The following is a 12,773-nucleotide window of genomic DNA, read 5'->3' on the forward strand; positions in this document are numbered from 1 at the left end:
CATAGTCCAAAGACCCACCAGTTGGTAGATTAATTGGTTATTGTAAATTGACCAGCGACTAGGCTTGGGTTACATCGGGTGCTATTGCTCAAAGGATTAATTCCACGCTGTATCTCAATAAATAAAAAGAACGCACACACAAGAACACCTTTACACACACACACACACACACACACACACACACAGACACAAGATCACAGCCGCATACACGCAAGAGCACAGGAAGACCCATAAAACGATGACAGAGTAAAGCAGACAGATGTACAGTAGACAGATACAGGTACAGAACAACAGACACAGGAGAACCCGCAAATGCACATAAAAGAGGACAAGAAGGCGCACACAGATACACAGAGAAGGAAAAAAGACAAACATACACAAATACACAGACATACAGGCAGACGCCCACAGATACTGTACACAAAAACAGACACAGTACACTTGCAAACACACACATACACAAACACAGAGAGTTACACAGACACACCAACACACACTTACAGACAAACACCGACACGGGCACACTGACAGTGACACACACACACACACACGCTGGAGGCCAGACAGACCCGGGGTTTTGGCAGAGTGTGGGAGTGGGGGTTAATATCATCCTATTGATGGCGGAGCAGGGTGGAGCTGCAGAGTGTCTTGTTCTCGCTCCTAAATTTGAGCTTTCTTCCATTAATTCCTCCATCCTGATATTTCCTCATTTTCTTAACATTGCCTGAAAACCAATAACGCTCTGTATTGGAAAAGCTACGCTAATTCGTTTCTGACTTTAAGGTGGGGGGCGGGGGCGGGTGGTTGTAGTGGGAGGAGAGAAACAGATTTTTTTTTGGGGGGGTTTGATTAATTTAACGTGGTTTTCGGGGAAAACACGCCTGGAGATTAACGCACTCAGTCTGACGAATCACTAACCGCGACGGACAGATGGAGGGAAATGACGGATATCACGCTCCGCATTATAGAAACATAGAAACATAGAAAATAGGTGCAGGAGTAGGCCATTCGGCCCTTCGAGCCTGCACCGCCATTTATTATGATCATGGCTGATCATCCAACTCAGAACCCAGCCTTCCCTCCATACCCCCTGACCCCTGTAGCCACAAGGGCCATATCTAACTTCCTTTTAAACATAGCTAATGAACTGGCCTCAACAGTTTGCTGTGGCAGAGAATTCCACAGATTCACCACTCTCTGTGTGAAGAAGTTTTTCCTAACCTCGGTCCTAAAAGGCTTCCCCTCTATCCTCAAACTGTGACCCCTCGTTCTAGACCTCCCCAACATCGGGAACAATCTTCCTGCATCTAGCCTGTCCAATCCCTTTAGGATCTTATACGTTTCAATCAGATCCCCCCTCAATCTTCTAAATTCCAACGAGTACAAGCCCAGTTCATCCAGTCTTTCTTCATATGAAAGACCTGCCATCCCAGGAATCAATCTGGTGAACCTTCTTTGTACTCCCTCTATGGCAAAGATGTCTTTCCTCAGATTAGGGGACCAAAACTGCACACAATACTCCAGGTGTGGTCTCACCAAGGCCTTGTACAACTGCAGTAGTACCTCCCTGCTCCTGTACTCGAATCCTCTCGCTATAAATGCCAGCATACCGTTCGCCTTTTTCACCGCCTGCTGTACCTGCATGCCCACTTTCAATGACTGGTGTATAATGACACCCAGGTCTCGTTGCACCTCCCCTTTTCCTAATCGGCCACCATTCAGATAATAATCTGTTTTCCTATTTTTGCCACCAAAGTGGATAACTTCACATTTATCCACATTAAATTGCATCTGCCATGAGTTTGCCCACTCACCCAACCTATCCAAGTCACCCTGCATCCTCTTAGCATCCTCCTCACTGCTAACACTGCCACCCAGCTTCGTGTCATCCGCAAACTTGGAGATGCTGCATTTAATTCCCTCATCCAAGTCATTAATATATATTGTAAACAACTGGGGTCCCAGCACTGAGCCTTGCGGTACCCCACTAGTCACCGCCTGCCATTCTGAAAAGGTCCCGTTTATTCCCACTCTTTGCTTCCTGTCTGCTAACCAATTCTCCACCCACACCAATACCTTACCCCCAATACCGTGTGCTTTAAGTTTGCACACTAATCTCCTATGTGGGACCTTGTCAAAAGCCTTTTGAAAATCCAAATATACCACATCCACTGGTTCTCCCCTATCCACTCTACTAGTTACATCCTCAAAAAATTCTATGAGATTCGTCAGACATGATTTTCCTTTCACAAATCCATGCTGACTTTGTCCGATCATTTCACCGCTTTCCAAATGTGCTGTTATCACATCCTTGATAACTGACTCCAGCAGTTTCCCCACCACCGACGTTAGGCTAACCGGCCTATAATTCCCCGGTTTCTCTCTCCCTCCTTTTTTAAAAAGTGGGGTTACATTAGCCACCCTCCAATCCTCAGGAACTAGTCCAGAATCTAACGAGTTTTGAAAAATTATCACTAATGCATCCACTATTTCTTGGGCCACTTCCTTAAGCACTCTGGGATGCAGACCATCTGGCCCTGGGGATTTATCTGCCTTCAATCCCTTCAATTTACCTAACACCACTTCCCTACTAACATGTATTTCGCTCAGTTCCTCCATCTCACTGGACCCTCTGTCCCTTACTATTTCTGGAAGATTATTTATGTCCTCCTTAGTGAAGACAGAACCAAAGTAATTATTCAATTGGTCTGCCATGTCCTTGCTCCCCATAATCAATTCACCTGTTTCTGTTTGCAGGGGACCTACATTTGTCTTTATCAGTCTTTTCCTTTTTACATATCTATAAAAGCTTTTACAGTCCGTTTTTATGTTCTCTGCCAGTTTTCTCTCATAATCTTTTTTCCCCTTCCTAATTAAGCCCTTTGTCCTCCTCTGCTGAACTCTGAATTTCTCCCAGTCCTCAGGTGAGCCACTTTCTCTGGCTAATTTGTATGCTACTTCTTTGGAATTGATACTATCCCTAATTTCTCTTGTCAGCCACGGGTGCACTACCTTCCTTGATTTATTCTTTTGCCAAACTGGGATGAACAATTGTTGTAGTTCATCCATGCAACCTTTAAATGCCTGCCATTGCATATCCACCGTCAATCCTTGAAGTGTCATTTGCCAGTCTATCTTAGCTAATTCATGTCTCATACCTTCAAAGTTACCCCTCTTTAAGTTCAGAACCTTTGTTTCTGAATTAACTACGTCACTCTCCATGTTAATGAAGAATTCCACCATATTATGGTCACTCTTACCCAAGGGGCCTCTCACGACAAGATCGCTAATTAACCCTTCCTCATTGCTCAAAACCCAGTCCAGAATAGCCTGCTCTCTAGTCGGTTCCTCGACATGTTGGTTCAAAAAACCATCCCGCATACATTCCAAGAAATCCTCTTCCTCAGCACCTTTACCAATTTGGTTCACCCAGTCTACATGTAGATTGAAGTCACCCATTATAACTGCTGTTCCTTTATTGCACACATTTCTAATTTCCTGTTTAATACCATCTCCGACCTCACTACTACTGTTAGGTGGCCTGTACACAACTCCCACCAGCGTCTTCTGCCCCTTAGTGTTACGCAGCTCTACCCATATCGATTCCACATCTTCCCGGCTTATGTCCTTCCTTTCTATTGCGTTCTTATTGTCTCAATCAAGTAGGGGATTAACGTGGTTTAATTGGCTTTGGGAGCTGCTACCAAGAGAGAAACGTTTCACGCAACCGCAAAACAATGCTGACCTGATATTCACTGTGTGAGGGAAAGCAGCAGAGAGAGAGAGAGAGCGAGAGAATGAGTGAAAGAGAGAGAGAGAGAGAGAGAGAGAGAGAGAGAGAGAGAGAGAATGAGTGAAAGAGAGAGAGAGAGAGAATGAGTGTGTGTGTGAGAGAGAGAGAGCGAGAGAATGAGTGAAAGAAAGAGAGAGAGAGAGAGAGAGAGAGAGAGAGAGAGAGAGAGATAAGGCAGAGAAGGGAGCGAATGAGTGAGATAAAGAGAGAGAGAGAGGCCCAGAGAGGAGAGAAGAGGTAGTGCGAGTGAGTGAGAGAGGAGAATGAGTGTGTGAGAGGAGAGAGAAAGGGAGGGAGAGAGACAACGTGTGCGTGAGTGAGAGGGAGATGATGCGTAGAGATGGGAGAAGGGGAGAGGAGAGAGTGGGGTAGTGTGAGAGAGGCGAGAGGAGCGGGAAAGGGGAGGAAAGTGTGTGTCCATATGACAGGAAACGCAGTGGTGAGGGAGCAGAAAGAGAATGGAAGAGGAAAAATATTGGAGAAGAAGGGATAAAGACTCAGGATTGGAGAGCGAGAGGCAGAGAGAAGAAGGCGAATCAGAAGAGAGGGGACGGAAGCATTGTGTGTCAGTGATTTGAATGAAGGAATTGATGGCTTAGTGGCCAGGTTTGCGGACGATATGAAGATAGGTAGAGCGGCAGGCAATATTATGGAAGCAGGGAGGCTACAAAAGGACTTAGACAGATTAGGAGAATGCGCAAAGAAGGGGCAAATGAAATATAGTGTCGGGAAGTGTAGGGTCATACATTTTGGTAGAAGAAATAAAAGCGTAGATTATTTTCTAAATAGAGAGAAGGTTCGAAAATCTGAGGTGCAAAGGTACTTGGAAGTCCTCTTGCAGACTGAGTGGGTGGTGAGGAAGGCAAATGCAATGTTAGCATTCATTTCGAGAGGATTATATTATAACAACAGGGATTCGATGCAGAACCTTTATGCACTGGTGAGGCCTCACTTGGAGCATTGTGAACAGTTTTGGGCCCCTTATTTCAGAACGGATGTACTGACACTGGAGAGGGTTCAGAGGAGGTTCACGTGAAAGATTCTGGGATTGAAGGGCGAGCGTTTGACGGGCCCGCGCCTGTACTCACTCGAATTCAGAAGAATGACGGGAGGGGTCTCATTGAAACCTATCGAAGGTTGAAACACCAAGGTAGTATGCATGTGGAGAGGAACTTTTCTATGGCGGGGAAGGCTCGGATTAGAGGGACGTTCATTTAGAATGGAGGTGAGGAGGAATTTCTTCAGCCAGAGTGTGGTGAATCTGTGGAATTCATTACCGCAAGGGGCTGTTTAGGCCAGCTGATTGGGTGTATTTAGGGCAGAAGTTGATACGTTCTTGATTAATCAGGGCATGAAAGGTTACGGGAGAAGGCAGGAGAATGGGGTTCTGAGGGACAATAAAGCAGCCAGGATGAATGGCGGAGAAGACTCGACAGGCCAATGGCCTAATTCTGGTCCTACATCTGATCATCTTATAAGGGGAAAAGAGAAAGACCAGCATAATATTTGGCCAGAGAAAGATGGAGGAGGAAGAAAGAGGAGAGTGGATGAGAAGAAAGTGAATGTGAGAGAGAATGAGAGGGAGAGATGGGAGAGATTGGAATCGTGAGAGAGCAAAGAGAGAGAGAGAGAGAGAGTGCAGTGGCAGAGAGAGAGAGAGAAAGGGAAGAGAAAGGGGATGGAGCAGCGAGGGGAAAGGTGTGAGGAGAAAAAAGAGAGTGAAATTAAAAGAGAGTGAGAGTTAGGGTAGAACGTAGCGAGAGAGTTAGGAGAGATGAAAGGGAGGAGAGAGGGAAGAGAGGGTAGACAGGAGTGGCAGAATGGATGGGGAGGAAAGGGAAAGAGAAGAGAGATAGGGTAGAGGGCAGAGAGAGAGAGAAATAGAGAAGACGAAGGGGACAAGAATTGGAGAGAGCGGAGAGGGAAGTGGGACTGACAGAAAGAGAGGGAAGAAAATGGAGAGGGAGCTAGGGCTTTACTCTTTGGAGAGAAGGAGGATGAGAGGAGACATGATAAAGGTGTACAAGATAATAAGAGGAATAGATAGAGTGGATAGCCAGCGCCTCTTCCCCAGGGCACCACTGCTCAATACAAGAGGACATGGCTTTAAGGTAAGGGGTGGGAAGTTCAAGGGGGATATTAGAGGAAGGTTTTTTACTCAGAGAGTGGTTGGTGAGTGGAATGCACTGCCTGAGACAGTGGTGGAGGCAGATTCACTAGTGAAGTTTAAGAGACTACTAGACAGGTATATGGAGGAATCTAAGGTGGGAGTTTATATGGGAGACAGGGTTTGAGGGTCGGCACAACATTGTGGGCCGAAGGGCCTGTACTGTGCTGTACTATTCTATGTTCTATGTTCTATTAAAAAGGCACGGAATAGATCTATTGGATACCGAAGCAGAAAGCAAAACAGAAGGAAGAGAACTGGGAAGGAACAGACATAAAGGACAGACAGGGAAATTGAGAGTTGGGTGATAAGCAAAAAAGCACAGAGAAACGTTCAGCCCATCTAACCTCGTCTACCTGCTCCTATACTAGCCACCCCTGAGGCTTTAACCTGTGAAGGGAAGGGCCCGGAGAAGCGACGCTCACCTGCTCCTGGCCCAGGATGAAGATGCCGCCCAGCCCGATCGGATGCCAGGGAGCCAGACTCCTTCCGCAGCCCCGACTCACTCCGTCCTGGTAGACCTCCCAGACGCCGTCGCGCGTTGCCCACGTGACGCAGACGTGGTGCCATTCCCCATCGTTGAGCACCAGAGGCAGCGTGGCGACCTGGAAAGCAGGCGGGGCTCGAGTTAATTTCCATTGGCAGAAAACCAACGGGAGACTTACCCCACCCGGTGCCTCCCACCCTGAGTCACAGGGTCATAGTCACAGTCACAGAGTACTACTGCACAGAAATAGGTCCTTCGACCCATCTGTTATTCTGCTTAATTCCAGCGACCCGCACCTAGAACATAGCCTTCAAAATCCCGCCCTCCATGTACTTACCCAAACTTCTCTTAAATGTTACAATCGAATCCTCAAACGTCACTTCCGCTGGTCGCTCGTTCCACACTCTCATCACCCTCTGAGTGATACTTACTCCCTCAGGCTCCGCTGAAATATTTCATCTTTCACCTTTAATTTATGGCCTCTAGTTCTATTCTCACCCAATCTCATTGGAAAAAGCCTGCTTGCACTTACTCTATAGTACCTCTGTCAAATCTTTCCTAATTATCTTAGACTCCAGAGAATAAATTCCTAACCTATTCAATCTTCCTTTCTAACTCGTGTCCCCAGGTCCCGCAGACATCCTCTTAAATTTTCCCATGAACCCATCTGACTTCAAGAGCCAGCAGGAAGTTGGGATGGTTAAGCGATATTAAGCTTCCATTCGTATGCGTTTTCCCAAGAAAAAGCCCAACTGTAACCCCGAAGTCGCACAGCGATAATGGACTTTGTCCATCTGGAATTCAGCTAAGACTTTGACTAAGTCCTTTATGGCAGCCTACTCTGGAAGGTTGTCACACATGCAATCCAGGTGGTGTTAACTGACTAGATTCACAATTAGACCAGTGGTGAGAAATAGAGGGTGATGCTCGAGGGTTTTTTTCTTGGACTGGAGGGCGGTGTCTCGTGATGTGCCACAGGTATGGGTACTGAGACCTTTGCTGCTTGTAATTTATATGAAGGGATTGGATGTGAATGCACAACGCTCGGCGAGTAAGTGTGCGGATGATACTAAAGTAGGGATGCTGGAGACTCTGTAGAAAGTTATGAAATTTCCCGGGGGGGGGGGGGTTCTTGACGGCCTCTGTGGGTGGGTTGAGAATTGTAACCCAGGTAATATGTGAGATACTGCAGTTTGGGAGATGTAGCCTGGGTAGTACTTTTACAGTACCCGTTCGGTAGCACTCCCCAAGTAGGACCATGGAGCGTTATGAAACACAGAGAGATCGAGCAGTGCAAATGCATAGTTCACTGAAAGTGGCACCACTGGTGGATAGAGTGGAGAAGAAGGTGATTGGACCTGACATATCTCGCAATTAAGTACCGTCCATTTTACCTGCCACAGGAGATTCCTGTCATCATTTTGGAGTGGTGTACATTCCACCTCAGGCCAATATAAATAAAACACTCCGGATGATCTGAGCAATGGGATCAATATGCATGCATAACGCTGCATATCCTGACGCGTTCACCATCGTTTTTGGGGGATTGTAAACAACTGCGATCAAGAAATCACTTGCAGAACCAGATGAAACAACACACTGGATCACTGTTGCACCACCATCAAGAATTCCTACCCTAGTATTCCACGCCCTCACTTCGAAAAGTCTAAGCACTTGGCTGTACTTCTATAGTATAGCCAGAGGCTGAATACTCGGAGTTGCTTACAACATCGTACATGTCAGTCTGTAACTATGCTACAAATTCATCTACCGAATTCGGTATACTGCAAACACGAGGAAATCTGGAGATGCTGAAACTTCAAGCAACACACACAAAAGTTGCTGGTGAACGCAGCAGGCCAGGCAGCATCTCCAGGAAGAGGTACAGTCGACGTTTCGGGCCGAGAACCTTCGTCAGGACTAACTGAAAGAAGAACTAGTAAGAGATTTGAAAGTGGGAGGGGGAGGGGGAGATCCAAAATGATAAGAGAAGACAGGAGGGGGAGGGATGATGCCAAGAGCTGGACAGTTGATTGGCAAAAGGGATATGAGAGGATCATGGGACAGGAGGCCTAGGGACAAAGAAAAGGTCGGGGGGGGGGGGACCAGAGGTTGGGCAAGGGGTATAGTGAGAGGGACAGAGAGAGAAAAAGGAGAGAGGGAAAAGAATGTGTGTATATAAATAAGTAACGGATGGGGTCCGAGGGGAAGGTAGGGCGATAGCGGAAGTTTGAGAAGTCAATCGACTGTACCTCTTCCTAGAGATGCTGCCTGGCCTGTTGCGTTCACCAACAACTTTTGTGTGTGTTGCTCGGTATACTGCGCGCATTTTAGTATAACACCTTCAGTCCTGCATTCACTCTTTTCGATTTTGTCCACCTTTCACATTGCAACTCATTCTGTTGACTGTAATTTTGCCCGATGATTAGCCTCTCCTTGCTAGGAGTCTTACTACACCTTTGTATGTAAGCCAACTACCTCATCTTCAGCACTATCGCCCCGGTTCCCATTCTTCCGCCAAATTAGTTTAAATACGCATGTGTTTGGACTGTGGGAGTAAACGGGAGCGTCCGGAGGAAGCCAGACGTTCATGGGGTGAACATACAAACTTCTTACAGATGGCGGCGGGAAATGAACCCGCAGTAGCTGGGGCTGTAAATTCTTTCATTTATGAAGACTTTGGGACCTGTGATACAAGGACAGTTTGCGAAGACGAGACTTTATTCGCTGGAACGTAGCAGAAAGATCTGATAAAGGTGTGGGGGTCAGATCATGAGGGACATAGAGAGGGTGAAAGCGCATAGTCTTTTCCCGAGGGAGGGGGGAGTTAAAAACAAGACGGCACAAGTCTAAGATTAGAGCCGAGGTATTTGAAAAGGCACCAGGGCAGCTTCCACACACAAAGAGTGACGCGTATATGAATGGCCTACCAGAAATAGTGACTGAAGCGGGCACATAAGTAAGAGTTAACAAATATCTAGGTAATTACCGGGATTCTGGGATTGAGGAGCGTTTGATGGCTCTGGGCCTGTACTCATTGGAATTCATAAGAATTACGGGAGACTTCATTGAAACCTATCGAATGATTAAAGTCCTCGATAGAGTGGATGCGGAGAGAATATTCCTTATGGTGCGGGTGTCTAAGACCAGAGGACACTGCCTTGGAACAGAGGAATGTCCATTTATAACGCAGATGAGGAAGAATTTCTTTACTCAGAGGCTGGTGCATCTATGAAATTCATTGCCACGGGCGGCTGTGGAGCCCAAGTCAGACTGATAGTTTCTTTATTAATCATGGCATAAAGGATACGGCGAGAGGACAGGCGATTGGAGCTGAAATGGAAATGGATCAACCATGATGAACTGGTGGAGGTGACTCAATGGGAAAATAGCCTAATTCTGATCCTGTGTCCCATGGTCTTATTATTATGGGTGTTTGAGGTTTACAGGTCAATGGGCCAAATGCGGGCTGATGGGACTAACCCACTGAGCAACACGGTCCAGCAGGGACCAGTAGGGTTTGTTTCCTTGCTGTAGGACTCCCTGACCCTGTCAATGCCCATAATGTCAAGTACTGTCAGACCCCCTCGATCCCTTTCGTTCCAGGGAGAACAGCCCCAGCCTCTCCGATCTCTTCTCAAGACGAAATTCCTCAATCTAGAGAACATCGCTGCGAAAACGCCTCCGATATAATGATACCCGTCCTTTTCATGGGACTGCATGTTTCCCTAACGCCTCTTTACGCAATCACCTCTCTTTTACGTCAGGCACCGATCTCCCTCCCCCCAGTGCCTCTTAACTGTAGAGATTGTGTCTAATTTTATTGGACATCAAACACGAAGTGGAGGTCAGAAGGCACCGCACAGAAAATGCCGGACGAATTGTATTTCCAGCATATCTTGTGGTTGTGCTTTAAAGGGCAACTGGTCAAAGCCCGCGGGGCAAAACAGTCATGGGCCTATTACCACATTGTAGCACTCCATGACTCTGACAAGGGAAGGTATGGCAGGAATAGGTTGAAGGGATGGCACATCATCGTGGGCTGAAGGGCCTGTACTGAGCTGTATTGTTCCACAAAGAGGGGACAACACTTGCAATTCCACCACCTAGGATAAGTGAGTATGTAAACCTTTTCTTTTCTGATGATTGACAGGCTGAGCCAGACTTTAGCTTCGCACCCGCAATTGGCCAGGAGAAGGTGGGCTAACACTCAGCAGGTCAGGCAACATCTAGGTGAAGAGTCATCGCCTCGCCTAAACAAGAGGACGGAAATCAGCTGGCAAAGTGGACAATGCAATGGCAATTAGGATTGAAATCCAACAAGTAAAATGCTGCACTTTGTGGGTTTAGGACAAGGCAGGATTTATAGTAAATGCTGGAGCCTTTCTGACTTCTTCCCCTTTCTGTTCCGGTTTAGATGAAGCGTCTCGGCTCGAAACGATGGTATTTTATTCCTCTCTGTAAATGCTGCCTAACCTGCTGAGATTCTGACATGTCTATCCACGGCCTCCTCTACTGTAAAGATGAAGCCGCACTCAGGTTGGAGGAACAACGCCTTATATTCCGTCTGGGTACCCTCCAACCTGATGGCATGAACATGGACTTCTCAAACTTCCGCTAATGCCCTGCCTCCCCCTCCTACCCCATCCGTTATTTATTTTTATACACGCATTCTTTCTCTCACTCTCCTTTTTCTCCCTCTGTCCCTCTGACTATACCCCTTGCCCATTCTCTGGGTTCCCCCCCCCCTTGTCTTTCTCCCCGGACCTCCTGTCCCATGATCCTCTCATATCCCCCTTGCCAATCACCTGTCCAGCTCTTGGCTCCATCCCTCCCCCTCCTGTCTTCTCCTATCATTTTGTATCTCCCCCTCCCCCTCCCACTTTCAAATCTCTTACTAGCTCTTCCTTCAGTTAGTCCTGACGAAGGGTCTCGGCCCGAAACGTCGACTGTACCTCTTCCTAGAGATGCTGCCTGGCCTGCTGCATTCACCAGCAACTTTGATGTGTGTTGCGTGAGTTGCTCCAGCAGTTTGTTTGTGTTACTTTGGATTTTCAGCACCTGCGGAATCCTTTGTGTAAATGACAGGGCGCCAGGGAGCGTTGAAGAACGGAGAGACCTATGTCCACAGGGAACCGGTTCTCTGAAGTGCCAACGCAGGGAGGCAAGGTAGTGAAGGCATTCAGTGCAACAACTGGGGCGTCATGTCACAGTCGTATCAGTCGTTGATACGGGAATTGGAATTGCTTTACTATGGTTGGGTTAGCGTGATTCTTCGTACAGCACGTTACAGTAGAGGAGACTCAGGTTCGATTCCTGCCGCTGCCTGTAAGGAACTTATAGGTTCTCCCTGTGACCTCGTTGGCTTCCTCGGGGTAATCCGGTTTGCTCCTACATTCCAAAGACGTAGTGGTTGTTAGGTTAATTGATCATTGTAAATTGTCCAGTGATTAGGCTACAATTAAATGGAGAGAATGCTGGGTGGTGTGGTTTGAAGGGCCGGAGGAACCTATTCCGCGCTGTATTTCAATACGTAATTGTACCGAAAAACAGAAAAAATCTTGACTTGCACACTGTCTATACAGATCAGATTATTACACAGTGAATTGAGGTAGAATAAGGTAAAACAATAACAGAACACAGAATAGAATGTAACAGCTAAAGAGAATGTGCAGTGCAGGTAGACAATAAGGTGAAAGATCACAAAGAAGTGGGTTGTAAAGTCAAGAGACGATCGTAGCGTACTGTTTACCATTTAATAGTCTTATTACAGAGGGATAGAAGTTGTCCCTGAGCCTCGGGATGCGTTCTTTCAGGCTTTTATATCTTCTCTCCATAGGAGAGAATGTGTGGGGTGGGTGGGGTTTTTGATTATGTTGGGTGTTTTATTGAGGCAGCGAGTAGTGTAGACAGAGTCAATGGAGGGGAAGGTGGTTTCTGTGATGTGCTGAGCTGTGTCCACTACTCCCTGCTGTTCTGGAGGTCACATGCAAGTGCCGTGCCAAGCCGCGATGTTTCTGGTCTAAGATGCATCGATGCAAATTGGTAAGGGTCGACGGGACATATTAACTTTCTTCAGCCTCGTCAGCAAGAATACGCATACAGTTCTGGTCATCACGCTATAGGAAGGATGTGATTAAGCAGGAGACAGTACAGAAACAATGCATAGACATGTTACCATGAGCGGCGAGGAGTGATCGGATAGGCTGGGACTGTTTTTCCTTTGAATGAAGCCGAGCGTGATATTAAATAGACGTGTAAATTCATGAGGGGTGTAGATAAAGTGACTGGTCACTGTGTTCTACCTCGGGTATGGGAGTCAAAAA

The 12,773-nt window shown here is 46.9% G+C and overlaps 1 protein-coding gene across 1 annotated transcript in view; it reads right to left on the bottom strand.

Annotated features, from left to right (window-relative positions):
- The window catches only part of LOC134338734 (neuronal pentraxin-1-like), a 31,842-nt gene that overhangs the window by 2,927 nt on the left and 16,142 nt on the right, over window positions 1–12,773 (bottom strand). Inside the window, exon 4 of the mRNA XM_063034777.1 lies at window positions 6,386–6,565. Within this exon, the coding sequence (XP_062890847.1) occupies window positions 6,386–6,565 (180 nt within the window). The remainder of the gene's footprint in view (window positions 1–6,385; window positions 6,566–12,773) is intronic.

This window comes from Mobula hypostoma, chromosome 28 (assembly GCF_963921235.1).
Source record: "Mobula hypostoma chromosome 28, sMobHyp1.1, whole genome shotgun sequence".
Taxonomy (NCBI): Eukaryota; Metazoa; Chordata; class Chondrichthyes; order Myliobatiformes; family Myliobatidae; genus Mobula; species Mobula hypostoma.